General features: G+C 54.1%; 10 protein-coding genes across 10 annotated transcripts; 5 read left to right on the top strand and 5 right to left on the bottom strand.

Moving 5' to 3' along the window:
- Window positions 1-102: 102 nt before the first annotated feature.
- On the top strand, window positions 103-2,241 carry J4E90_009494 (uncharacterized protein; the record flags this gene model as incomplete). The annotated part of the gene is made up of 4 exons (XM_051439013.1): window positions 103-258; window positions 309-766; window positions 812-2,086; window positions 2,136-2,241. 4 exons carry the CDS (start codon window positions 103-105, stop codon window positions 2,239-2,241), a joined length of 1,995 nt encoding a protein of 664 aa, XP_051287090.1.
- Window positions 2,242-2,310: 69 nt separating this feature from the next.
- On the bottom strand, window positions 2,311-3,062 carry BNA1 (3-hydroxyanthranilic acid dioxygenase; the record flags this gene model as incomplete). The annotated part of the gene is made up of 2 exons (XM_051439012.1): window positions 2,311-2,818; window positions 2,911-3,062. The coding sequence occupies 2 exons, from the start codon at window positions 3,060-3,062 to the stop codon at window positions 2,311-2,313; spliced, it is 660 nt and encodes a 219-aa protein (XP_051287089.1).
- A 299-nt stretch (window positions 3,063-3,361) lies between these two features.
- Window positions 3,362-4,170, top strand: J4E90_009492 (uncharacterized protein; the record flags this gene model as incomplete). Its single annotated transcript, XM_051439011.1, has 4 exons — window positions 3,362-3,451; window positions 3,507-3,690; window positions 3,907-4,003; window positions 4,056-4,170. The coding sequence occupies 4 exons, from the start codon at window positions 3,362-3,364 to the stop codon at window positions 4,168-4,170; spliced, it is 486 nt and encodes a 161-aa protein (XP_051287088.1).
- A 1,191-nt stretch (window positions 4,171-5,361) lies between these two features.
- J4E90_009491 (uncharacterized protein) lies at window positions 5,362-7,421 on the top strand (the record flags this gene model as incomplete). Its single annotated transcript, XM_051439010.1, has 4 exons — window positions 5,362-5,395; window positions 5,449-5,755; window positions 5,805-6,268; window positions 6,316-7,421. The coding sequence occupies 4 exons, from the start codon at window positions 5,362-5,364 to the stop codon at window positions 7,419-7,421; spliced, it is 1,911 nt and encodes a 636-aa protein (XP_051287087.1).
- A 357-nt stretch (window positions 7,422-7,778) lies between these two features.
- J4E90_009490 (uncharacterized protein) lies at window positions 7,779-9,820 on the top strand (the record flags this gene model as incomplete). The annotated part of the gene is made up of 2 exons (XM_051439009.1): window positions 7,779-8,063; window positions 8,120-9,820. 2 exons carry the CDS (start codon window positions 7,779-7,781, stop codon window positions 9,818-9,820), a joined length of 1,986 nt encoding a protein of 661 aa, XP_051287086.1.
- Window positions 9,821-10,276: 456 nt separating this feature from the next.
- On the bottom strand, window positions 10,277-13,338 carry ALA1 (Alanine--tRNA ligase; the record flags this gene model as incomplete). Its single annotated transcript, XM_051439008.1, has 3 exons — window positions 10,277-10,456; window positions 10,528-13,160; window positions 13,248-13,338. 3 exons carry the CDS (start codon window positions 13,336-13,338, stop codon window positions 10,277-10,279), a joined length of 2,904 nt encoding a protein of 967 aa, XP_051287085.1.
- A 445-nt stretch (window positions 13,339-13,783) lies between these two features.
- On the top strand, window positions 13,784-14,571 carry J4E90_009488 (uncharacterized protein; the record flags this gene model as incomplete). The annotated part of the gene is made up of 2 exons (XM_051439007.1): window positions 13,784-13,916; window positions 13,973-14,571. The coding sequence occupies 2 exons, from the start codon at window positions 13,784-13,786 to the stop codon at window positions 14,569-14,571; spliced, it is 732 nt and encodes a 243-aa protein (XP_051287084.1).
- Window positions 14,572-14,728: 157 nt separating this feature from the next.
- Window positions 14,729-15,471, bottom strand: J4E90_009487 (uncharacterized protein; the record flags this gene model as incomplete). The annotated part of the gene is made up of 3 exons (XM_051439006.1): window positions 14,729-15,136; window positions 15,195-15,323; window positions 15,382-15,471. 3 exons carry the CDS (start codon window positions 15,469-15,471, stop codon window positions 14,729-14,731), a joined length of 627 nt encoding a protein of 208 aa, XP_051287083.1.
- A 1,220-nt stretch (window positions 15,472-16,691) lies between these two features.
- Window positions 16,692-21,982, bottom strand: J4E90_009486 (uncharacterized protein; the record flags this gene model as incomplete). Its single annotated transcript, XM_051439005.1, has 5 exons — window positions 16,692-18,112; window positions 18,230-18,560; window positions 18,608-20,483; window positions 20,530-21,013; window positions 21,109-21,982. 5 exons carry the CDS (start codon window positions 21,980-21,982, stop codon window positions 16,692-16,694), a joined length of 4,986 nt encoding a protein of 1,661 aa, XP_051287082.1.
- A 3,600-nt stretch (window positions 21,983-25,582) lies between these two features.
- Window positions 25,583-26,207, bottom strand: J4E90_009485 (uncharacterized protein; the record flags this gene model as incomplete). Its single annotated transcript, XM_051439004.1, has 2 exons — window positions 25,583-25,716; window positions 25,772-26,207. 2 exons carry the CDS (start codon window positions 26,205-26,207, stop codon window positions 25,583-25,585), a joined length of 570 nt encoding a protein of 189 aa, XP_051287081.1.
- Between the last annotated feature and the right edge of the window lie 305 nt (window positions 26,208-26,512).

Genomic DNA, 26,512 nt, shown 5'->3' with positions numbered 1-26,512 from the left:
CCCGTGCTCACGCGCTTCGCGATCCATCGCGCCTGCCCCTAGCCCTTGCCCATCAACAACATCAGACAAGTAGACAAGCCATCCCGCCTGCAACAATTGAAGATGGAGCATCAGAAAAGCTACGTATATGAGCCACCTTCGACAGAAGAGCGGGCGCCAAAGCGACAAAGAACCGGCAAATTCGACCCGCAGGCGCAACTACCAGAACGGCTAGCCAGGTATCGGGAGTTGTGGGCACAGCAAGACGAGCGCATTCAAGTGAGTGATCCGAATAGTGACACGCGTTAAATGGCTGCTAATATGAGCAGAGTACTTTGGAAGGGGCAGATAGCGCCACCCAGGAAAAGATTGTCAACTTCATCTCCGCTTCCAGCGCATCGCCAGATGAGCCCAAGTTTGCCATACCAACAGCGCTCATCGTTGCTGGTCCTAGCATTGCATCCCATGGACCTTTTTTCCAGCGTTTGGGTCGGGGCATCAGAGCTGAAAATTGCGCATACACTGTGCTAACGTCCAGCGAATGTCCAAATTTGAAGACGCTGCTGAAAACGCTCATCAAGACGGTTACTTCGCGCGTGGACGAGGATGAGGATGATGTAGACCGTCCAGCTACGTCTTCGAGACATGGTCCAAAGTTACTTAACTACGATCTTGGCCATGTTCAGGAATGGCAAAAGAAGAATCGCGCTTCTAGCATCGTTGTCGCTTTGCAGGATAGTGAGGCTTTCGACGTCGCACTACTCGTCGATGTAGTTGATCTTCTTCAGTACGTCTGATCATATCTAGCGATGGCCCATGCTAATTTATACAGCTCATGGCTCGATCGTCTACCTTTTGTTCTACTCTTTGGCATTGCTACTTCGGCAGAGAGCTTCGAGGAGCGTCTGGCAGGCAATTCACTCCGCTACCTTGAAGGCCAGAAGTTTGACGTTACCCAATCTGATGAGATCATCGAGAAGCTGTTTCGCGCGACGGTTGCCAGCACAGATTCTCGACTTCACATTGGACCCAACCTCTGTCGACGTATGTTGGATCGACAGAAAGATCATGTTCAGAACACACAAGATTTCTGTGATGGGCTGAAGTACGCTTACATGTCGCACTTTTATGCCAGCGTGCCCAGCATCTTCCTTACAAATGATGTTGCCTCTGGAGACCTGTCAGCGGATGCGTTCGAAGCTGTTCGCACTCTGCCCTCGTTTCGTCGTTGGGTTGAGAGTATGTTAGAGGCTGGTCAGGCACAAGATGTACGAAGGGTACTGGAAGATAACAAATACCTGTTCGACCAGATTGCACATCATCTGCAATCTGGCCAACGCGCCATGATATCATTGAGCCACGCTGCAGAAGTACTAGCGAACATCCGCGAGTCGCTTCAGATGTCACCCAGCGTCCGGCTTTCATCTATCTGGACCCGAGCAGCAGCTGGCGAGCTAGCTGGGTCGCCCCTGATCCGCGAAACAATGTTATCCATCAAGAAGATTCCATCCGACAGACTGGTACATTTGCTAGCATCGCTACGAGATCTTGAAGACGACAACCTCTCGTTGGGCATTGCTTCAGCTCAGCAGACGCTCGACACCCTGCTACAAAACGCCGATGCACCACTCCGAACGCAGCACGATGTCCGCAACGACAGTGTACGAACCACCGTCGTGGCACAAAAAGTACTTCTGAGCAAGCACAAAGCTGCCCTGTCCGAGCAAGACAAGGCATACTCAGACCTGGTTACGGAATTCCACGACAAGCTCGAGGCGTATTTCACCTCCTCGTTCATCGACCCGAAGACGTTGACTCTGAATGAGCTCTTCATATACGACCTAAAGTCACCACACACAGAGGTCTTCCAACCCAAGCCGCGCTTTGCTGTTGAGCGTGCACTAGCTTCACCTCACGACTATCTGGGCTGCGAATGCTGTAGTGGAGTCGATGGAAACCCGGCAGCTCTTTCTGCAACACAACCCGCAACAGCCATTGTGTATCAGATGTACCTCGAGTCCGGCACGTTGATTAATGTCACCGATTTGTGGTCGGCGTTCAACGCCATTGCAGGAGACGGAACAGAAGAGAATGAGCCCAACACCATGTAAGTCTGCACCTGCATATCATAGTCATGGTATACTAATCCGTCACAGGGCACTATTCCAGCGAGCACTAGCCGAACTGAGATACCTCGGCCTCGTCAAACCCAGTCGAAAGAAGACAGACCACATTTCAAAGATCATGTGGAAAGGACTTTGAACCTTGTTCCCTTCTTCATTGCAGCCACCGTACATAGAATACATATCATACACCCCATGTCCATCCCAATTAAGCCTTCTTCGGCTGCGGCGCAGTATCACAAACCGTCCCACAACTCCTACACGTCCTCTTCTCCGTATCCGCTTTAAAAGCATTCACCGCATCCTTAATCTGCGTGCCCAAATCCGTACAATAAAACGCCGCCTCATACACCTTATCCCCGCAGTTCTGACAATACCACCTCAGGCGGTCCAAACTGCCCTCCGGCCTCTTCTGCTCCAACACCACGCCCACGGTATCCTTGAAGCGCACGGGGTTATGCGGCGTGTTTGGCGGAAGTAAGAACATGTCGCCTTCGTTGATGTGGATGTCTTTGAATTGCTGGCCTGGTGGGAGGGTCGTGTCGACGACTTTGAGTAGCATGCCGCCTTTGTGTTGGTAGAACCATTCTGCGGTTTCGTTGATGTGGTAGTCGGTTCGTTCGTTGGGGCCGCCGACTATCATTACGGTTACGGCGTCGTTGTAGACGCAGTAGTTGTTTATCGGCGGTTTGAGCATGTGCGCGTTCTCCGAAACCCTGCGTGCGAGGTTTGTTAGTTGGGTTTGTTTGAGGCAGGACGGGATGGGAGCAGCTGAGAGGAGCTGGGGTGGTATATGTATGTATCTTACCATTTTGGTATGTTCAATGGTGGACCTAGTTGTCGGTGCGGTTGCGATTGCGAGAAGTGGCGCTGTGGGAGTGTTACGGAAGCTCGCGGTGTTGATCGCGAAGCGCGTTGCGCGAGCCTGATGGCCGGCCGTAATGATCGCGTCGTGTTCATGCTGGATTGATGTGTACGTCAAAAGAGAACCTCGTTCCTCAAGTCAGCGCGACGAGTTTGTTTGGTCTGCTTTGAAATGTAAAGTCGACGATGTAATCATCAAGGGTCCAGCACAAGTGGGGAGCTTCTCGCCCCGCGGAACCGCGGCTCGTGCGTGCATTTGTCGATCACTGGTGCGACGCGTGCCATCACATGCAGCTCTTCGACCCGCCTATCTCGAGACACGAGCATAGCTTCCCCATCCCCTCCGCAGCATCCAACAACAACCACACCAACCGACCTCGAAAGCAAAACACAACATGGGCATGGATCACTCGCACATGAACCACGGCCACATGGGCCACGACATGCCCGGCATGGGCGGCGACGGACCCAAGTGCAACATGAACGTATGGTGATGCACCTCCTAGTATCGGACGATACGCTGACATGTCACTCGAATAGATGCTGTTCACCTGGGACACGACCGATCTCTGCATCGTCTTCCCCTCATGGCACATCTCCGGCACGACCTCGCTCGTCTTCTCGCTCCTCGCCGTCGTCCTCATGACCGCCGGCTACGAAGCCATCCGAGAGATCTCGCGACGATACGAAGCCTACTCCAAAGGCGTCATGGAGGGACCTAGAGGTGAGTCTACCTCTTTCATACACACATACACAACCGGAGTAGTAGTAGCAAGTACAACTACGAGAAGAGGCAAGGTCGTAGAAGTAGGAGACTAGGGAGGTCTCTTTTCTTCTATCTTCAATCAACCACAACTTCTTGGGGAACACTCGCTGAGTTTAACCTTTTCGTCGCCGTGTAAAGACGATGCAGATGAATCTAGCTCATTACTTGGATCAGGGAGAAACGGTGGTGTGGGGCGCAGTGCCGAGCAGCAGATGAAGATTATCAAGGCTGTTTTGTATGCTGTGCAGGTGTTTTACTCCTTCTTCATCATGTAAGTTCATCCTGGTGGGACTGGGTTTGGAGATTGGGGCTGATGTGTGTAGGCTACTTTTCATGACGTACAACGGTTGGGTTATGCTTGCTGTTGCTGTGGGTGCTTTCGTTGGATACTTGATGTTCAGCCAGTCTTCGTCGACAAAGTCGGTGGCATGCCATTGAGTGGTGTACACGGGTGAATTAGCTGTATGTGAGAGGAGGACTGGAGAACAAGAGGGGACGAGGCCTACAGATGGTCTGCCCTCCACCAACGAGGTGCACATTGACATATCCTGCGATATCCGGGCCTAGTACCCTGTAGCTCCGATACATCGGACGCGCCGTTAAGCCCAACTTTGCAGCGCCAACCCGGTAGATAATTGAGTGCGAATGAGCAGCTGGCAATATATTGTATAACGGATGTCTTGTTCGGTCCTCAACGTCGACTCGCGCGAGATGTACCGAGATGCACCTGGTCGCATCGGCAACAGCTACCCCGAGAAATATAAATCCGAGCAGTTCCAAGGTTTGACCACGATTGATCTTGAATGCAGAGTCTTATACCTTGACATCGGAGCAGCGTGGGAAGTCGGTGTAAGATGATGCTCTGACATGGTTTTGGAGCGAGAGTCAATTCCGAAGACGGCAATATCGCCCGCTGACTGTCGCCGTCGTGCGAGCAAAGACCGATCGGGCTATGATGCCTGGGCGGGATGATTTGCCATAACGAGCATCGTGGAGCTGGACCATCAACGAACATTGCAAGAGTTAAGACGAAGAAGAAGTCGCGCAGCAAATGTATTGCGTCTTCGATGTTCGAGATTTACGATTGTGGCTAGGCAGGCTTAGCATCAGGCGTGGACATGTGCTCTAGCCTTCACATGCCAACGGCGAGTTCCACGGTTGCGCGTTCCCACGCGTGACTTGCCCCAGGTTTCCCAGCAAGCCCCAACTCCTCGGCGTTCCGTCCGACGGAGAGGTCAGCCAACCGCCAACCGCCAACCACGCTGCGCATACCCAAGTCATGTGGGCGCTGACGGCGACGAGCGTCTTCACATGCAACAGCTGGACCGTTGCTCAATATTCACATCAGCAGCGCAGCGCAGGCCGGGCTTGGTGATGCTCACACATTGCCAGCAGACAAACCGCCGCCGCGTGATTGGCCCGCGCGGCGACAACCTTGGAAGTGCATGCGGGTTAGCGCATTCTCCACTTCCGAGGCACAAGTTGCGCTTCAAGTGCTAGACGGAAGCCGAGCAGCCATCCGTTGCATCCATACAAAGCAGAAGCCGATCCCCAGACTTTTCGCCTTCATCTGCTCTCTCTCCATACCCCGTCTTTTCTCCCCTTCCCTCTTCAACCGCATCCACCACTATGCCTGAGAGAGTCATTGTTGTTGGCGCTGGCCGTAAGCATCACCGCATCATACACCGTCACGCGCATGGCTAACCACGACGGCAGTGTCCGGCTTGAGCGCTGCTCACACCATCTACCTCGCTGGTGGAAATGTTGTTCTCCTCGACAAGAACAACTTCATGGGAGGCAACTCTACGAAGGCCACATCGGGAATCAACGGTGCTCTTACAAGGACGCAAGTCGACGAGAAGATCGGCGACAGCGTCAAGCAGTTCTACGATGACACACTCAAGTCTGCGCGAGACAAGGCGCGGCCAGACCTGATCAAGGTCCTGACCTACAAGTCCGCTGCTGCCGTCGAGTGGCTGATGGACGTCTTCAACCTAGACCTCACTCTCGTCTCGCGATTGGGGTACGTCCGACAATATTCCCGAATCTGACACATGTACTGACTTTGACAGCGGTCACTCCCAACCCCGTACCCACCGTGGCCACGATGCCAAATTCCCCGGTATGGCCATCACATACGCTCTGATGCAACGATTCGAGGAGTTGGCCGAACAGGAGCCAGAGCGCGTCCAGCTCGTCAAGAAGGCCAAGGTCTCCAAGATCAACACAGAGGGCAACCGTGCCACCGGTGTCACATACTCATTCGGCGGCGAGGAGACGACACTCGAGGGACCCGTCATTCTGGCGACTGGTGGTTACGCCGCCGACTTCACAGAGGACTCTCTTCTGAAGAAGTGGAGGCCAGACACCTACGACCTCTCCACCACCAACGGTGCTCACGCTACCGGTGACGGACACAAGATGCTGATGAAGATTGGTGCCAACGGCATCGACATGGACAAGGTCCAAGTGCACCCTACCGGTCTTGTCGACCCCAAGGACCCTACAGCGAAGACCAAGTTCTTGGCCGCCGAAGGTACGTGCATCACCGACATATATCTTTCTCATGCTAACAGTCTCTAGCTCTCCGTGGTGAGGGTGGTATCCTTCTCAACAACAAGGGCAAGCGCTTCTGCGACGACCTCGGTCACCGCGACTACGTCTCCGGCATGATGTGGACTGAGAAGGAGAAGGGCAACTGGCCCATTCGCCTCGTCCTCAACTCCAAGGCATCCAACGTCCTCGACTTCCACACAAGACATTACTCCGGCCGTGGCCTGATGAAGAAGATGACTGGTGCGGAGCTCGCCAAGGAGATTGGTGTCAGCGACAAGGACCTCCAGGCCGAGTTCCAAAGCTACAACGCCATTGCTAAGGGCGAGAAGAAGGATGAGTGGAACAAGAAGTACTTCCACAACCTGCCCTTCGACATCAACGACACCTTCCACGTTGCGCAGATGGAGCCTGTTCTCCATTTCACCATGGGTGGTATCGAGATCAACGACCAAGCACAGTGCTTGAACTCCGACGGCAAGCCGTTCGACGGTCTGTACGTCTGCGGTGAGCTTGCTGGTGGTGTCCACGGTGCCAACCGTCTCGGTGGTTCATCACTTCTTGGCTGTGTCGTCTACGGTCGTGTAGCAGGAGAGTCTGCTTCCAAGTACCTTTTCCAACAAGCGCTTAACAAGTCTGGTGGTGCCGCTGTCAACCGTCTCGGTCAGATCTCGCTGCACATCGACCCATCGCAACCGGGCAAGGTCTCCGTCGAGTGGGGCAACGGTGTCAGCGGAAACGCTCAAGCCAGCTCTTCATCAGACCCCGTTGAGCAACAAAAGCAGCTGTCTTCCGCACCTGTCATGTCGTCAAACGGCGACTCCAACGACCCAGGAAAGGTTTCCAAGCCTAACGCACCCAAGAAGTTCAGCATTCCAGACAAGGAGTTCTCGCTCGAGGAGGTTGCAAAGCACAACAAGAAGGATGATTTATGGATTGCAGTAAAGGGCATTGTCATGGATGTCACCAACTGGACAGATGAGCACCCAGGAGGTCCTCAGGCGCTCTTCAGCCACATGGGCAAGGACGCGTCAGAGGAATTTGAGATGCTTCACGACGATGAGGTTATCCCCAAGTACGCCCCCGAGATCGTTATCGGTCGGGTCAAGGGTCAAGAGGTGACACTTGAGTACTAAAGGGAGGGAAAATGTTGTTTGTACTTTTAGCATGTTCGAAATGATATCACTTGCATATTTCAGATGAAAGTTCCATTGGCGTACTCCTGTGATGTTTGTACCATTTATGCATTCACCTGGTTAGCAGGGTTACACTGCAGAGAGTCGAGCCCCTCGTGCCATGGTAGCGGCGGCAGATCAGCCTTGGATCAGCCTCGGACCCTGGGCCGCATTTTCCCCAGACCATGAACACGCCGCAACCCGTCCCCCTTTGAGCATTACGCAGGCGACATGCTCACGACTGCGTAACGTTTCCCCTCACGTGCATCCTTCCTCAAAAATGCTGCGCCAGCAACTCCTTCATTCCTTTGACAGACAATGACCACTTACGACGAGTATGGCATTCCCGTCGGCGCATACTCAGAACCCGAGAGCTTGACACACCAAGCATGGCGGTTGGGCAGAGCCTTCTTTCTATATCGCATACGACCTGCTGTGCAGGGAAAGAGAAATGAGCTGCGAAGTGGGAATTGGAGCTTTAAGCGGCTCTTTACCCTCGTGAACGGGCTGGTGCTGCTGTGGTGGGTGGTTCTGTACTGGGGCGAGAGAGGTATCTTCAACAGCGCCGTCGAGAGCTGCCACTGGGACAAGTGGGAGGACTGGGTACGTCTATATCTCGCAATATTTACTAGACTATGCAAAATTAATCGCAACTTTAGGAAACCGGCGCAAACCCTCACAGACTCATCTTCGTCGCCGATCCGCAACTCATAGATCCGCACACCTACCCCGGCCGCCCGTGGCCCCTCAATCCTCTAGCCTACAAATACACCGATCTGTACCTCCGTCGCACCTATTCTCGCTTCCAGACCGTCCTATACCCCGACACTATCTTCTTCCTCGGCGATCTCTTCGACGGTGGCCGCGAATGGTCTACGCGCACAACTACCTCGCCGGAGAAGCAGTACCGCAAATATGGCGACGACTTTTGGATGAACGAGTACAGAAGATTCGGGAACATCTTCTTCAAGCACTGGGGTGATGGCGGCATGCAGGCGAGACCAGGACAGCCTGGACGGAAGCTCATAAGCAGTCTACCTGGTAACCATGACCTGGGATTTGCCAAAGGAGTACAAGAAGGCGTCCGAAACCGATTTGAAGCCTACTTTGGCGACGGCAACCGAATCGACGTCATCGCAAACCACACCTTCGTCTCAATCGACAGCGTCTCCCTGAGCGCATTCGGCCAGGAATCTCCCGAACAAGTCGAAAAGATATGGCGCCCTACGAAAGAATTCCTCTCCGACGCAAAGAAGCGCAAAAAGCGCCTCATCCAACGCGAACTACGAGCGCAACAGGGCCTGCGACCCTATCCAGGCATGCCACACCACGCAATCTCCGCGCAAGACCTCGCAACCTCCCCCCTCCCCCACGCCAACGACGACATCACCGAATTTCCCACCATTCTCCTAACCCACGTGCCCCTCTACCGCGCCCCAGGCACACCCTGCGGCCCCCTCCGCGAACACTGGCCCCCGACGCCTCCCCCACCGGGCCAACCTCCCCTCGACCACGACGACCGAAACGCCATATCTGTCCGCGGCGGCTACCAATACCAAAACGTGCTCAACCGCGAGATCACCGCTGATATCGCTGAGAAGGTCGGTGATATCCGGTATGCTTTCTCAGGCGACGACCACGACTACTGCGAGTTGGTGCATAAAGCGTATACCAGTGCTGGCGGCGGCATACGCGAGATCACGGTCAAAAGCATTAGCTGGGCTATGGGCGTCAGGCTTCCCGGTGTTGTGCTGGTTAGTCTGTGGAATCCAGTTGATACGCTTGGGAAGCCGTTGAATGGGGGGGGTGCGAGTAAGACGATTCAAACGAAGTTGTGTCTGCTGCCTGACCAGATTGGCACGTTTCTGAGATACGGAAGTCTGTTCGGACTAACGCTGTTGCTGCTGTTCGTTCGCGCGGCGGGCGTTATGCTAGGCGTTGTCTCGAATGGCGAGGACGAAAAGGTGGAAAGTCCGTTATTGCCTACCACCAACACTCCCGCTACTACCTTGGAAAAGGAATCCCATTCCTCCAACTCATCGACTAGCTCGGAACGAAACGGCAATCTATCCGCTCGAGCGACGACTCAAGCACGAACCCAACAGCAACAGCAGCAACAGTCGAAATACCAACTCCCATTGATCCAACACGCCGGCTACGATCCCGCCAAAGACTTCGACATCGACGACGATGCGGGAGATAAGAAGGTCAGAGTCTACGGCGCGAGTACCAAAGTATCCAAGAAGCCGCGGAAACGGAGAAAGGGATTGGCACTGTTTTGGTGGGAACTCAGGACGAGTTTGAGGACGGTGGTAGTGCTGGGGGGCGTGTGGTATGTGTTTTTGGTGTGGAGGGGGTGAGAGGTGTAGTTTGTTGTTTGTTGCTTTCTATAGAATCAACTACGTCAAATCTAAGAAAAGATTAAACACTGTAGAGCCTACGTTAATGTAGAACTACGTTGACCTGAGAAAGAAATAAACAATATAGAGCCTACATCGACTTTAAGCTACCTACTTTGCACGTTTTTATTTTAATGTAGTCTGCAGACCTATTCAAAGACTTCTCTTGTGCAAGGTGGAACTCTTATTGTCAACTCCAAACTGGATTTTTGGCTTGAAGTGCAAAGTGATGAAGTGCCACAATGTGAAATCAAGTACATGCTTGACTTGACTGTCAGAACAGGGAGACTCAGTCTATTCGAAGCAAGCAGTACAAGTCATACACATGCATTGATCTTCGTAACGTCTAAACTTCATGCCTTCTCACAGTACTGCGACTGGATCATACACGCACCATCACAGTCCAACCGAACGACCTTAGAGCTTAAGACTCTCAATGAACTTCGTCGCCTCCGCAACACCCTCATCAACCTTATCCGCATTCGTACCCTGGCCAATCGCAGTAGGAGCGCCCGGCTTGCCACCCGCCTTACCACCGATAATGGGAGTAACAGCAGCGGCCCATTTGGGTCCGTCGGCGCCTGCGTTCTTGAACGGCTGTGTTGTATATGTCAGCAATCGTTGTCAAAGGAAAAGGAGAAAGAGAATAGAAGAAGGGGACGACATACCTCACTAACATAACACCCATGCACAACCTTACCCTCCTCGGGCGAAGCAGAGAAAAGATACAAACTCCGATCCTTGAGTGCACTCTTCGGACCAGAGACAGTCTTGATAGCCTCGCTGATAGCCTTGTTAACCGTGCTCGACCACTCCAGCTTCTTCACCATGAACTTCTTGCTGTCGTCCTCGAAGAACTTGGTCACTTCATCGAGCACACGCTTGTTATCAGCCTTCGCAGCAGTTTTCTGCTCGTCCAGAATGCTCTTTTGGATCTTGGCGAACTCCTCGCGCAGCTTGGTCTTTGCTATGGCAGAGATGGTCAGGTTGTTGAGGTCGACGCCGATTTTCTTCGCTTCGGCTTCCTTGGCGGGACCAAAAGCCATCTTGCCCATGGCTTGGACGCGTTCTTGGAATTCGCGCGCGATGCGTTGGACGTTGTAGGCTTCTTGGCCGGTTACCGCGACGATACGGCGGATGCCCTTGGCGATGCCGGATTCCTCGAGGATGACGAGTTCTTTGATCTCGCCTGTCTTGAGGACGTGGGTGCCGCCGCAGAATTCGATGGAGAGCTTTTCCCACTTCTCGTTCTTGACGTCGCTGAGGAGCTCTTCGACTGGGACACCGACGGAGACGACGCGGACGGGGTCGGGGTAGGTCTCGCCGAAGACGGCTCGGACACCACGGATCTCTTTTGCAGATGCGAGTGGTACTTCTTTGGCGTAGACTTGTGAATCCTGCTTGATGTACTCGGAGGATATCTTCTCGACCTTGTCTAGCTCCGCATCTGACAGACCAGCCTTGTGCGAGAAGTCGAAACGCAGCTTCTCTGGTGCGACTAGAGAACCCTTCTGGTCGACCTCGTTACCAAGGACTTCCCGAAGAGCGTAATTGAGAACGTGAGTACCGGTGTGGTTGTTGCGGATGGGATGTCTCCTGAGCTCGTCGAACTCTGCAATAACCTCGCTGCCTACGCTCAACTCGCCGTACTTGATGTATCCAGTGTGCAACACGTAGCCGGCATATACCTGCACGTTCTCGATACTGATCTCGGCCTCGCCATCTACAAGTAACCTTCCAGTATCGAATTCTTGACCACCCTGCTCGGCGTAGAAGTTTGTCTTGTCAAGCAAGACACCGAACTGCTCGCCTTCCGGTACCTCTTTAGTGCTCTTGAGGAACTTCTTGTTGTGATATATCGCCTTGATGGCAGCGGTGATGTTTTCGCGGCCAAACTTGGCGGAGTCGTCGGTCTTTGGGACTTCGGGCATATTCTCCAGCGCACCAAGGTCGTGTACGTCGAACTTGACGACTACGGCACCAGCCTTCTTATCTCCCTTGCTAGCTTCGCGAGCCTTTTCTTGTGCGGCCTCAACCTCCTCGTCCTTGATCTTCAAGCCGCGCTCTTCAGCCATTAGCTTCGTCAGATCAACAGGGAAACCGTAGGTGTCGTATAACCGCCAAACATCGTCTCCTGGCAGCTCATCCGAGCCCTTGACCTTGGCCTTTTGCGCGTACTTTTCGAAGATGACCTCGCCGCGATCTAACGACTTGGCGAATGCCTTCTCTTCCTCATCCAGAATCTCCATGATGTCTTGTTGCTTCTTCTTGATCTCGGGGAACATGTCGCCCATCTGTTCAACCAGCGTAGGTACGATCTTGGAGAAGAAGTCGCCGATTTCCGTCTCGAAGTATTTGCGCGCGTATCGTGCACCTCTCCGAAGCACTCGGCGGACGACGTATCCCCGACCGACGTTGTTCGGTACACCACCGTCGGCAATGGCAAAGCTCATCATGCGAACGTGGTCCGCGACGACGCGGTATGCAGTGTCGATACCATCTGGGTCCTGGTCCCCAAAGTTGCCCCTGTATTCCCGCGCTCCAGTAATCTCCTGTATCCTCTTGAACAGTGGTGTGAAGACGTCGGTGTCGTAGTTGGACTTCTTGTGCTGCAGCACTGAGACCAATCGCTCGTATCCCATACCGGTATCGATGTGCTTGTTCGGTAGCGGTCGTAGTGATCGGTCGGGCTCGCGGTTGTACTGCATGAAGACGTTGTTCCAGATCTCGATGACCTCGGGGTCGTCCATGTTGACGAGCGACGCAGCGTTCCTGTACTCCCCGTTGACTGGCTCCCTCAAATCGTAGTGTACCTCGGAGCAAGGTCCACATGGGCCCTGATCACCCATCTCCCAGAAGTTGTCTTTCATGTCACCAGGCAGGATGTGGTCTTCCGGTACACCCACGCTCTTCCACAGCTCCTTGGCTTCCAGATCCGGCTCCAGCTCACCTGGCACGCCCTCAAAGTATGTGACGTATAACCTCTTGGGATCTATGCCGTAGACCTTTGTGAGCAGCTCCCAGGTGAAGCCTACCGCCTCCGTCTTGAAGTAGTCGCCGAAACTCCAGTTGCCCAGCATCTCGAAAAAGGTGTGGTGATAACTGTCCTTGCCCACATCGTCGAGGTCATTGTGCTTTCCACCGGCGCGGATGCACTTTTGCGAGTTGGCGGCGCGCTTGAGCTGTGCGAAGTCGGACGAGGGGTCGACGGTGCCTTGGAAGATGGCCTTGTACTGGTTCATGCCCGCATTGGTGAAGAGGAGGGTGGGGTCGGAGAGGGGCACGACGGATGAGGAAGGCACTGTTTGCTGTCAATTGACTTTCTTGAACATGGTGGACTCATAGCATCAAGAGATGTCGACTCTCGGGCACTGAGACGGAAACGCACCAAACGTGTGTCCGCGCTCCTTGAAGTAGTCCAGAAAAGTCTGGCGCACGCGGACGGCGCCCCATTCGTGCTTCTCTTCAACGAGCGACATGTTTGCGGCCGGCGCGTTGCCGTGGGGGAGGGGCAGGTCGAGAAGGCGTGTGCAGGTGAAGAGTCTCGGCGAACGAGGAAGGTGGGAGTGACGGGTCGCAAGCAAGGGCAGGCGTCTAACCGTATGGTGACTCAGAGGGGCAGCTCGCGTTGGTAGCAGCATTCACGAAAACATGTGGGCAGGGTGCGGGCGCCGAGAGCTGCAGCAGCAAACTGCGGGGCTGTCCTGTCGATGGCGGGCCCAGGAGCTTCGGAGGACCGACATGGCGCGCCTCAGCCCTTCTGGAAGCTTCACGTAAGTGCGCCTAGACGACCACGCTCCCAGTATAACAACCGCCATGTCCCGATCCCAACACCAGCCCTATCGCTAATCCATCACACCACGCCTACCAATCGGCTGTCTTCGGGAGTACTTGTAGCACGATTTCCTGCCAAAGCTGCGATGCATGGCGCAAGTCGCTAGCTCCCCTCGTCCCTTCGCGCAACAACAGAATGCGCCCCATGGCACCAAGAGAGCCGCCGACAGCTCGCTCGAGAACGAACAGCGGCTGAGTAAGCGCTTTGACCTGCTGAATCTAGGTATGCTCACCCCATTACACTCTACACATGGAAACCCCCTTCTAACAACAGTACAGTAGACAACAATGGCACCCGCCTCTACATCCCCGTCCCAGGCTCAACCGACGCCCCCCTCCCCCGGCATCCCCAAGGCGCAACCTCCTACGGCGACCCTTTAGCCTTCGTCTCACCACGTCGCCAACAACCCCGCAAGCCACGCCACGTCCGCGCCAGCCCCTCCCAAGAAGCATGCGGCATGGAGATAGAAGACACGCCCCACCGCGTCTACATCTCGGACCTAAGCGCCGAACTCTCAGACCTAGAATCCGACGAGGAAACGCCCATCTTCCTCTCCGACATCGAGAAGCACCTCTCCAAAATCCCTCAGCACATCTTACAGGGCCCAGAGCCCAAGCCCACGGATAAGAACCAGTTGGTGCTGTATAATGTGCCGAGCAGTTTGACGGTGCCCGAGGCGCAGGATAATGTGCGCAAGGCGATTGTAGAGGCGCGGCAGAGGATTAGGGATAAGCAGGTTAATCCCGTGACGGAGCCTGTGGATGTGGATCTGGGTAGGGATAGTAGTGTGGTTGGAGGACCGAGGATTATGGATGCGATACCCCGAGCTATGGCGTCACCTGTAGAGGGGGACGGAGATGCCATGGACATTGACTGATTTGAATGATTGCTTGAGTGAATGGTATTATTGGTAGTTGGTCATGAAATTATTATGGATAGTTTGTAACGCTTGTTATACATCAAATGCAATCAACGTGATCCAGTCACGATCTTGTATATCCGCCTTTTGCAGCTGTTTTGTATGTGCATCCTATCTACCGTCTGAATCTATCCAAAACACCCATAATCTTGGCCTTTGCTGGCCGAGGTGGCAGTTCTTGTGATTGTCCTTGCTCGACATCAGAACCGACAACGCCGCTCTGTTGAGGTCCGGCTTGTTGCGGTACTCCTTGTGGTGGGGCACCGTATACCGGCATCTCCATACCCTGAGCTCCTTGGTTCGGGTTCATCTTGGTGGCGCCGGGAGGAGGGGGCGCAAAGTATTGGGGCGGTGCATCAGTGTTCTGGTACAGCGGCGGGGGTTCTGCCCATGTGCCGTCCTGTCTTTGTGTGTATTGCGGGTTTGGTGCGTTAGGTGCGTAGGGGTTTTGCGTTTGGTAGAAGGTGAAGTGGTTCTGGGGGACCTGACCATGACGGCGGCGTTCAGAGTAGGATATGAGGAACTGTTGTGACCGTTAGTATATGAAGGGTTGCGTGTGTTGGAGAAGAGGGGTAACGTACGCGATGGTATGAGAGCAACGGTAGGCCCTTCCTCAGACGTTGCTTTGCGTGGATGCGGCCTCCTACAAACCAACCGAAGAATATGAGAAAGAAAGCTGCGAGGATAATCCATTTGACGATTATGCCTTTCTGTCATCTTGTTAGTTCGAAGTCCTGTGAAGACCACTGGGTGATGAGCCAAACATACGTCTGAGTACCAAAAGCCATTGTCGTCAAAGCCACACTCCCTCGATCCGTCATCAAATTCGACGCAGTATCTCTTTGTTAATGAAATCATAACTGCGGTGTGTGTATTCTCAGCAGAGATAGTAGTGCGAGTCGTGGATGTCTACGTTGGATCGCAGATGGGAAGATCGACTGGTATAAGCCCAGTATGTGCCGCAATTCAGGGAGGATGATATGGCCGATATGAGCGGTTAATGGGACAGCTGCGCCACTGCTACGTCGTTCTGTCCTTCGGTCGGTTAGGCTCCCGAGAGGGAGGTGTGTCGCGTGTGGAGTGGGTTGGCAACGGGTATTGTTTCAGATGTGTGAGGCGTGGGTGTGTTGGGTTTCAAGATGGGATGGATGCGCGAGCGGCTGTTGAATGGCTGCTGACCTTCGATAGTAAATAACTAAGGAAGTGGCTTGAGGAGAAGGAAATGGAAACTTATGGAAACGACGACGAATTGAATGAGTGACAAAAAGAACAACCAAAAAAAGAAGTGACGAAGATTGTGGCTGGGGCAACTGAAGCCTCGAGGTTGGGGAGGTCGGGGGAGCTCTGGTCTGCAAGGGACGCGTGGAAAGGAGTGGAGCGCGTCCCGTGCCCTGCAGGGCTGAAAGCTTGTTCCTTGCCCGCCTGGCCGGATGTGGCGGACTTCACTCCGCATCCTCATCTGTCAAAATGTGGCTGTGGCATTTATTGCGTTGGAAAATGCGCGTGAACCATGATGCAACAGTCGGTGAGGTTCGATTCTTTATATTGAAACATACACTTCCTTGTGTTACGTGTTGAGTAGCGCGTCTTCCCGCTAGACAGCAATCATCCGCCGCTGTTGCCGCTGCAGCAAGATGCTTTCTTTTTTCGCACATCACATTGTAAAGTACTGTTGGGATACAGATTGAGTTACGCGGAGAACCTCGCAGCACTGATGCGCGCACAATGGACATGTCATAATGATAGGTTGGATCAAATTCAGTGCCGTTGGGATGCCGGCTTCCCTAACCTAAAGCAAAAAAGAAACAAAACACAGACTAAACGTTGTGGTATAATGCCACCGAACGCCTGATTAACATGCCCAATGAAGACCTCACTATCGCACTCTATACTTCCGCCATTCCACTGTAGACTCCAGAGGTCCCCGCATGTTTCGCAATGCTACGTCACCGTGACGTATATTCCGCCGTCGGGCGCTGAACATAGAAAACGCCCAAAGGCTTCAACTCCGGTCCCATGCTTGAAGGTCAAATGAAACCGCGTGTACAGATAGAAAGGATAACCAGCGAAAGGAAAGTCTAATGTAACAAGTTGCGAAGAGATGGACTGGCACTAGCCCCCGTGTTGGCGCGCTCAGTGGGCGCAGACGTGACGGTTGGTGCCTCCCGCATCACTGTATCCATGGGTGTTGCCGGTCTGCCAGGTGCAGGGCTTCCGTGGTGGAGCACAGGGTACTGTGCTACTGGAGGAGGAGCAGTGAATGGGCTTTCACGCGACGCAGGATGTGCGTGAGGATGGGTTGGAGAATAGGGCATTGTCCGTGGTGATTGCATAGCCCCGTTGACCATCATCGCGCCGTTGTTGTGGTGCAACTGGGGAGGTCCACTAATGGGTGGTCCAGAGTACGGTGGCCGAAGCCCTGCCGCTGCTATCGCCGAGTGCATCGGTGCGCCTGAAAAGGCTGCATACCCATTCGGCTGAGGCGGATATGGCGCGTGGAATGCAGGAATATGGCCAACAGGTGGAGCTTGTAGTGGTGGTGGCCCGTAACCGTTTCCGTTGGGCATGTGGTGTGGGGGATGCCCAGGCCCTGGAGGAACACCGCTGTGCCATGAGGGCAACGGCGGAGGCTGACCTGGTATTTGGCCGCCTGGTAGCGCCCAACCTCCTGCCAAAGCTGGTGGTGGTGGTGGATATGGTGGAATTTGAGTCGCGGGCAGTGGATAGGTTTGTGGTGGCTCTTTGAAGATCGAAACTGATCTCGCTCGCTCTTCCTCCTCATCATCTTTGCCATTTTGCTTCTTCCAATGACACTTCTGGCACATATATGCAGCTGAAGGAGCCGCGTCCACATCCGTGTTGAGCCGCAAGGTTTTGTGTGCTGGTGAAGCAACAGCTGGCGCATCAGTCATTGGCTGATCGCCTTGGCCATTGCCGTTGACGATTTGGCCTTCCTCGACGACGGGCTTCTTCTCGATGTGGCCGTTCATATCTGCAGTACCGTCGCGGTCGATTGGTCCGTCTACTACACGAGGCGCTTGCGTTGCTGCCGTTTCCTCGTCAAGTTTCCACCATCGTGGGCTAGATTCGATCTTGCAGCGCACGCATTTACGCTCAGGCTTGGGCGCCGCTGGCTCGCTTGACTCTTCCTTGACTGATATACCAGCGTTGGACTGTCGACCTCGGGCTGACGTGGGTGTGGGCGCTGCGACTGCAGATGCTCGGCGGTTGGCCGGCGCAGGCACGATTTGGGGTACGATGCGTGTCGATTGGTCCACCAGATTGGCTTTGCGCGCGGTACCAGTCAGGGTGAGGTCAGCCTGCTTGAACTCCCGCGCGAACAGCTGAAGCGCAATCAGGTCTGTTCCATCTACGGGTTCATTCATTGGGTGGACAACAGTCTTGGGAGCGTGGTCTTTACACCAGATCGCGGCGATCAGAGTACCCGTCTCTCCGTTCATAGTCACCGTAGGTACGGCATCTCTGCGAGAGACCTTGACTGGGGTCATGTCGAATCCGAATGTATATCCGTTGCTGTGCGCGCAGCCAACATGGAAAGTCGCGTGGCACTGCAGGCACGATGTGCATGCGCCGTCGGTTGTCTTGCAAAGCTTACAGACTGCGTCGTACCGAAGTGTTGGTGCTCCTATTCCCTCCACCATGTCGAGACGTGTCGCGCTGCTGAACTTGATTTCAGGATGCCATATTGCACAATACACGTGCACCCAGTTGTTGTCAGCGGTGCGCTTGAGCGGTTCACGGGGTACAAGCGGTCGACCCTTCTCTTGTTGCCGAAGGCGATACTCGTCCTTGGCTTTGTCAATAAGCTCCTTCTCTAGGCGCTCCCTTTCGCGATCACGGTCCGTCCTCTTCTTGTGCGTAATCTTCGGTTGTTCATAGAACTCTTGCTCGGTCTCCTGCTGTGGGCAGAGAACGCACTCGTACGTCTTTTGATGGTCAGCATGATATCTGAAATGGCGAACCTGCAACTTACATATGACACACTCTCTTTCTTGTCGTTCTTGCATGGATCGCAATACCACTTGTTTGCCTGTCGCGTATCTTCGACACCGTAACAAGGTTTGTGAACAGTCAACCGACAGGCTGCGCATTCTAGACGCGTACCTTCCGACGACCGACATACAGCGCATGGCAAAGGCTTCAGTTTTGGAGGCGCAGGAACTGGTGGTGGAGTTGGGGCTTTGGGCGCCGGGGTAGCCTTCTCTTTTTCTTTCTTCTTCGAGACAGGCTCGTTGACAGGAGTTGTTGTTCCACTGTCTCCGTTGGTAATGGCGGCAGTTTTCTGCTTCTTCTTCGGTGGCTCTGCAATCGGTTGGACGATAGCAGCCGGCATCTCGACGTACTCCGGAGTGGGGTTCTTGGAGCTGGGGTCCGACTGCGCGGCGTAGACCTCACGCAGGAGCTCCTCGTCAATGCGACGCTTCCACGCCTTACCTCCACCCTGCGCGACCTTCTTTGCGATCTCGTCTACATTCTCCCATGTCACTGCATACTTGCGCCATAAATTCGCGCAGCGCAGGCAGAGGGCGATGAGGAATCCGGTTTTGTCCTTGGAACGACCATCGGGGGGTATCACTTGACCAGGTGTCACGCCAGGCGCGCGTCTCCATTGGCGAGAGTGGCGAACTGTGCAGAACTTGCACTGGAAAAGCCGCTTGCGCTGAACGGCCTTTGCGCTGTCGAAAGCCGAGTCGTCTGCGGCATCCGCTACGTCGTCAACAAGCCGGGATTGTGCGTCAGGTTCAACCTTCTTGCTGCGGCCCTTGCGGCTACTGTAAGAGCCCCAGATCTCTCTTCCTTTGGGTGTCTTCTTCCACATGTAGTAATAGCGCACGGCATCCCCGTAGAACATGGTCTTGCTTGTGTGCTGGCGGACGAGCCTGATCTCAGAACCATATTTTGCCACACCTTCGTTCCACTTCTTCTCTTCTTCCTTGGTCAGCTCTGGTTCTTTCAAGTCTTTCCGCTTGTCGATCTTCTTGACATGCTTCAAGGCTACATCCGCGTCGTACTGATATTTGGTGAAGAGCGTCAAGCACCGATCCAAGAAGTTCGTGTTGTACGGTTCCACCCCAACATGCGACTTGGCCAATGCCCTTGCCCGATTCATGTAGGCTTTTACTTGATCTTCCGTGACGTTGGGAGCGTTGTCTTCTCCTCGAGTGGAGTGTACTCCTAGTGGAGGCATCTTGAACATCAATTCCGCGGTACACTTGGAGTCCTTGTTCGGCAGGTCTTCACCACGACGAACATAACCAGGCGGCTCGTCCATTACCCACTTAGGGCGCTTAGCCTTCTCCGCCTTGTCTGCTTCGATCGCGGCTACCGTCTCTTTCGATAGCTTGCCTTCCTTCTTGTTACCCGCAGCCTTGACGTAGCGTTTCTTAATCTCCGCAGGTTTGACCAGTTCCACAGGGTGTCCATGCCAGACGTTGACGTTTGCTTGATGTCGAGGTCCCAGCCGAGAACTTGCGCGAGGGTAAATGGCCCGATCGTCGTACTGCAGTGCGTCCTCTACCCGGCAGTGTATGCCAAGATATCGCATAGGCCACATCTTAGCCAAAGCAATCTCGGCCTGTGTTGCAGGATGTGTGTCGACTTGGGAATCGGGGTCCGGTGTGTCTGCATTGGTATCGCCGCTTGCTTCCTCCTCTTCCTCATCTATGACTTCTTCCTCTTCGGCATCTTCGTGAGTGGTACCCAGGCGGGCCTCCAACTTCTTCTCTTGCGCTCTGCTACATGGACCACAAGCCCAAGCAAATCCACGAGATGGTTTTTTGAGTAATGGTGGGCGCACGCAGTTCATGTGATAGGTGTTGTGACACACTGCGCACTCAACGGAGTCATTCCTAATCAGGTTAGCTCCGTCACGTGGATGGGTAAATGGAGACTTACGCTGCGCAATATCCAACACAACGCTTGCAGCTCTTAACAGCGCTTGTGAGTTCCTTTACCCGACTCGTCTCGAGACAGATGTACTTCCACCGCTCGTCCAGGGCTTTCTTGACCTTGTCGGGTACGTTGATAACCGATGAGACGGGAATGACATCGTACCAGCGATGAATGAAGCGGTCAAAAACCTGGTTGAACCAGAAGCTGTCTTTCGTTTTGCGATACTCGTCAAGGTCGCCGATTTCGCTCCGATGCAAGATTTGGCATTTTCCCCGTAAAGACGCCAGAGGGCATAGATCAGAGTGCATGGTCGCGTAGACCAGACGAGTGTCATTGTTGTAGCGCTGGACATCTCGTGGGCGATAGAACCAATTGACTCGCATGGACTCTATCCGCTTCTTGGGGTCGTTGTCGACGTGGATAAATTCCATAACCCGGCAGAGGTAGTAAGGCTCGCCGGGCGGCTCGCACACGAGGTACACCTGATCTGCACATCCAATTAGAAAACGGAAATCAAGCCGCAAGACGTGGCTGGCGTAACGGAGCGACCGTCAGCTGCAGCCAAAGCAAATCAAAACTTACCGTTGACTGAAAGAATTTGGCCATCGTCGGCTTCCAAGTGACCGTCCTTGAGGAAAGCACCCGTATTTTCGAACGTCATCATGTTGGTCTCTCGCGCGCTGTTGGCGGCTACCATGGCGCTGGCATGGCTTCCGCGCTTCGCCCCTGCTTGGCTTGGCGCAGCGGCACTCGCGTGACTACCATTTGCGCCATTCGCAGCATTTTTGCGTCGTTTGGTTGCGGGCTGCGGTTGTGGTGTGCTTGACTGAGTCGATGCAGCTGTTGCTGGTGTGCCGGAAATATGAGGATTCGGCGCGGTCTCTTTAGTGTTGGTTCCGGAATTACCCCACGATGCATTGCCTTGTGCAGAGGCGGAACCTTTCTTCCCACCCACACTGGCAGAGTGGCCGTTTTCGGGAGCCATAGAATTACGCGACGGCGGATCAGATGCGTTGCCATTTGTGGCTGCAGCTCCCATTTCGAAGTCCATTTCGGTGTCCTCAGCATAATTAGGTCGCGACCTGCCAGGACGGCCGCGCGATCGCGTACCGTATGACGATAGCGCCTCACCGTTTTGATCTGGCTCCTTTGACGATGCTTTGGACTGATTTGAAGCGACGTTGGCCGCCTCGGGTGATGGTTGCACGTCGTCCATGGCAGAAGACGCGTCGTTGGGGTTTTGTGCAGGCTCCCGTACTTCCAAAGAAGCAGCAGGTGTCGAATTTCTGGTAGAAGCCTTGCTAGTTGATTTCGAAGGCGCTACTTCTGATGCAGCGCTGGGTTGATGCTGTTGATTGCTTTGCGCGTCATCTTCGTTGCGCGGTGATGGTGCATTGGACTGGTCCCCAGCCGTCGAAGACGGAGCCTCGCCTTCGCCGTTCTTCGTGTCCGCCATGCCGATTACTGCAGAAGAAGGCAGAATCAATGAAAAGGCCGAGGCAAAGGACGACGAAGAACCCTTTCAAGGCAGGCGCGGGCTGTCGCCAGGGTTGTCGCTAGAAAGAAGCCCGTCAAGTGCGGATATCAACGCAGCATGAGAAGGCCCATCAGCGCATACACGCGAACTTGTGAAGTAGTAGGTCAAAGGTGAGTATTTTCGGGGTTCAAGACGGCTGGCTTGATGGGGCCGATGGCGAAACCGGGAGAGGTTTCGCGGTTAGACGAAAGAAAGCGTGGTGTGGGGAAGAATTAGTGAAGAAGGGAGCAGTGGTTGAAGGAATTCGAAGATGGCGGACTCGCTGTAGTATGGGTCTAACGGTGCTAAGCTAGGCCCAAGGCTACGTCCGTGGGACCTAGGTTCTTTCTTACGCATATCTCATCTTTCTCATCGGTGCTGCTAACCACAGCACCCTGACAGCAGCGCCCGCGCCTGCCCACGCCGTACAGATGCGTCGTTCGGCAAACGATGGGGGCGCTGATGGGTCCTTTGTCACGATGTGTTCTTTTGATGGTTTTTGCACGTTCATGTTCACACGGCTTCATCCTTCAACGATCTCCACCACCCCTGTCTGACATACACCGGCAACGCGCCCATCATGCGGCGACTATCTCTGTAATGTGCAGTTGCTCCGCCTGTCTCAGTCATGTCCACTTGTATAGGCCAGCGGACAGGCTGCGTCGTTCGAGTCACTACTCGGTTTCATCAAATTGAGGCATTATATTCATCACATCTCATCGATTGCGTGCGCCTCGACATTTCGCCAGGCCTACTGATCTGGTATCGAGTGCTGTGATGATGGCGTGGGCGCGGCGACGAAGGTTGGAAGGAGGCGATGTATGGTACAGTCCATCGTCTAACTCGATTTAGCGCCGACAAGGGTCGACTGGTCTTAACGAGACCTCGTCGTTTGGCAGAGATCCGTGGATGGAAAGGCTTGATGCCGAATCTTCCACAGCACACATTGCGTCACCCAAGCTGGCAGAGTCAGGACATGCGCCTCATTGCCCGCGCATGTGTCCGGAAACGCAGAGCGCCTGGATCGTTTATTGTTATTCCTTTCTGCGGCCCTGCCACACTAGGCCCAGTCGCGTCTGACTCTCTTACACATCCACCTGTTCCGGCCAAATCAGCCTGGTTCAGACGGCCCGATCGTCTCCATCGTCGACTGCCATCTGGTGGTGAAGCTCCAACGCCGCCCATGGTCGTGTCGCACATGTGCCTGCAACCCGTGCGGTTCGCGGGATTACCCAGCGGCATTGCTAGGTCCGCAGACAAGGGACGCTAGCAGACGCATTCAGTGATATCGTGTCGGCTGCCTTGTTGCCCCCCTTCGAAACACCCAGACACCCAGCCGCACCCTAGCAACCCTCGTCGGCCTCAGATTGCCCGCTTCTCATTCGCTGTTGCCGGCATTCGCTAACGTGATCGTTGGCGCACATCAGCTCGCGCACTTGCAGCAACAATGTGGCCCACGCACCGTCTCATGGGCTTTGATGGGATTTTCGCAGAAGACGACACCGATGTCAAAACACGGCTTGTCAAAGCAGCCGTCTCGTTGACAGTGACTTGCGTGTGCGACCCGGCGCACTCACCAGGCTTGCAACCGACCCTAACCAAAGTGGCCTATCCGGTTCTGCGCGGAACGCGCCAGTCCCTCCTTCGCTGGGCCTCACTCGAACTTGGGAGCCGTTTCGAACGTGTTGGTGACTAAACTCCGCCAAGTGACCGAGGACTCAGCTTGCGATATCTCACAACACTCTTGCGCCAAGACAGGCGTGGAGTGATTGTCGAAATGCGCCTTGCAGATCAGTCTGTCTATGAGCAGCAGAGGCGGGACCGGATTTCGACACTGCTCTGGTCCTACAGGCAGGTCACAGTTTAAAGACCTCATTGACTTCATCTCTGAAGTTGCGACACAACTATCTTGTGCCCATGCCTACCCGTGTTGACGAATAAGCGATAACAGCGAAGAGTCTTCTTCGTCATCGCTTGCGCTCGTATAGCGATGCAGAGTCCTATAGTTACAAGACTTTGAGTGATCTCAGAGCTCCACAGCGTTATCTTATATTTGCGTTATCGGGACATCTCACGGTGGCTTTCACGACCAAGACTCAATAGTGCACATCATTTTCCGTCAAGGACCTGCCCACTCACAACATATCGCTTCCAACCCCCCCTCCACCGCGTCTGGTTTACAGAGACGTTTCATGCCTCAGCAAAGTACCTCGTGAAAGTTTTGAACCCAGCATGGTTCAGCATGGCGGTTGGGGATGTGTTAGCATTGTCTCATCTTGAAGGGGCGGTCTTTAGGTTCTTTTTGCCATGAACTGGATTCAAAAGCCACGCGATCCGGTTCCGCCATGAAAACTACGAGAACTACGTCGTCTGGTACACGGCGATAGGCAGACTTGGGCAAGTCGGTACACGCATTGCGAGTTGCGCGGTCGTGTACAGTGCAGGAGGGCACTGGCCGCAATCAACCGGTGGCTGAAAGATGTTCAAGGCACATTCAACACTCAAAACGCTATTCGTGAAATGCGCTGAATCACCAGGACGTCACTTTGCGACAGTAGAGCGCAGCAAGGTGGTTATCGGCGACGCCTACCTAGACTCGCACTCTAGTTTGGTGCATGCGGGAACGACAGGCGCTTGCAGATCGGTCGAAGAGCCATAACCGTGCCGGAAACTATCTGTTTTCTGTCCATCAAAGGCGCGCAAAGCCCCTTTTCATGCCCATTGATCGAGCAAGGTTTTCAGCGACAACAATCAAACTTTCGGTCCGAGGGCAGATATAACCACTTACACAGCCGTGTCCGCACCGTCATGCTTGCCAATACTGCCTCGACCATGGGGAGCTGGGAATGTGCTGGCACCGTTCGTGATCGCAACAAACAACGCTCGGCTCCAGTACCGATAAACTGCCTCGTTTTGCGAAAGGCGCAGAGATCGCCATTTCCTGTTCCGGCTGGATATGTTCATGATGGATTACCCTGATTTCTTCAAGGTGTGCGGGCACTTGTCATGGTCGGGGTGGGGCCTTGATGACATCTGCCTGCCGAGGTCAAGCCGCTGACCTGCATGGAAGACGCACGAGCCAGCGCCAACATTAGCTGCGCTAGCATCCCCAGTGCGGATCCCCCTCCTCAGCGACTGCAACTCGGAACGATAGCTCACGCGTTTCACAGAATACTGTTGAAAACTTGTTGTATTAAGATGATGTTGTAACTATGTAGGAAGTACTCCTTATAACCCTCCTACTTCTCTTTGTTATGAGGTTTAACAGTAAAACAGCTTGTCAAAACAACAAATACCCATGCGACAATAGGTCATGTACATTCCTTAGAACGGCAGTATGATTGAATTGTTCTGCACGTTGTCTGCATCTTGCCGCCAAACAGATCGTATCACCATAGGCTGCTGTCTTCCGCGCACGAGAAGTTCAACATCCAACTATGATATAGCCATGTTCCGTTTGTTTTTTCCCTCATCAACTCTCACCTCATTTCCCACCAAAGGATCAACTCCTAGCAAGTTCCAAATTGTAGATGAAGAAGTTTACAAGGCGAAGATGGCCAAAAGACCGGCGAGACCGGCACCAGCGATACGAGCTGAAGCCTTGTCAGCGGCACCAGTGGAGGCGGCACCAGCTCCGGAGCCAGATTCGGTTCCAGAGGCAGAGGCAGAGTCTCCTGGGTTATTGTTAGTACAAAAATGAGCAGAATCTACTGCCGATGACAATCATACCTGAGGTAGCCGTAGGGTTGGCAGAGCCGGTAGCAGAGGCAGAGGCACCTGCAGCAGCAGAACCAGAAGCAGAGCCGGAAGCAACAGCGCCACCAGCAGCGCCAGGGGCAAAAGCGGTTTGGCTGCTGGGGAAAAGGCTGTTGATGCAGCTGTCGACGCACTTGGCGTAGGCAATGGAGTCGGAGGTAGAGCCATCGCCCTGGTCGCATTTGGCGGCACATTCGTTGGTTGCGATAGCCTGGGAGGCGTTGGGGCGAGCGTTGCCCAAGCATGCAGCCTGGCAGTTCACATCACCGGCGTCGCAGTCCATGGCACAGCTGATAGCGGGAGAGAGACCGCTAGGAATGGCGGCAGCCGCCGGGGCGCTGGTAACAGACGCATCTTGGGGAAGAGCGAAGGCGCCAATGGCGAAGAGGAGAACAGCGGAGTACTTCATCTTGAATTTGGTTTGGGTTTGGGTATTACTCGAAGGTTGTAAATAGCGGTTCGATTGTGAGGATTAATACAGGTATACTGAAGATACGGTAAGCGAGCGTGGGAAGTACGAGTACTTGAAGGCTGAATCAGAATAAAGAACGAACGTTGGCGCACACACTGAGAATCCGGGGCAGGCCATCTCGCTTTTTATTGCACTGTTACACTACTAGTCAGTACATAGGGGTTTGGCGAGTAGTGGCTCCGTTGTGCTTATATTGGGTTTCGACTATGCCCCGTGTGGTAAGCCTTGTCGGGCCGGCGGCG

This window comes from Alternaria incomplexa (assembly GCF_024043165.1).
Source record: "Alternaria incomplexa strain BMP 0042 chromosome Unknown scaffold_16, whole genome shotgun sequence".
Lineage (NCBI taxonomy): Eukaryota > Fungi > Ascomycota > Dothideomycetes > Pleosporales > Pleosporaceae > Alternaria > Alternaria incomplexa.
Note: the sequence above shows the minus strand (reverse complement) of the source record. Positions and strands in the feature narration are given on the sequence as shown.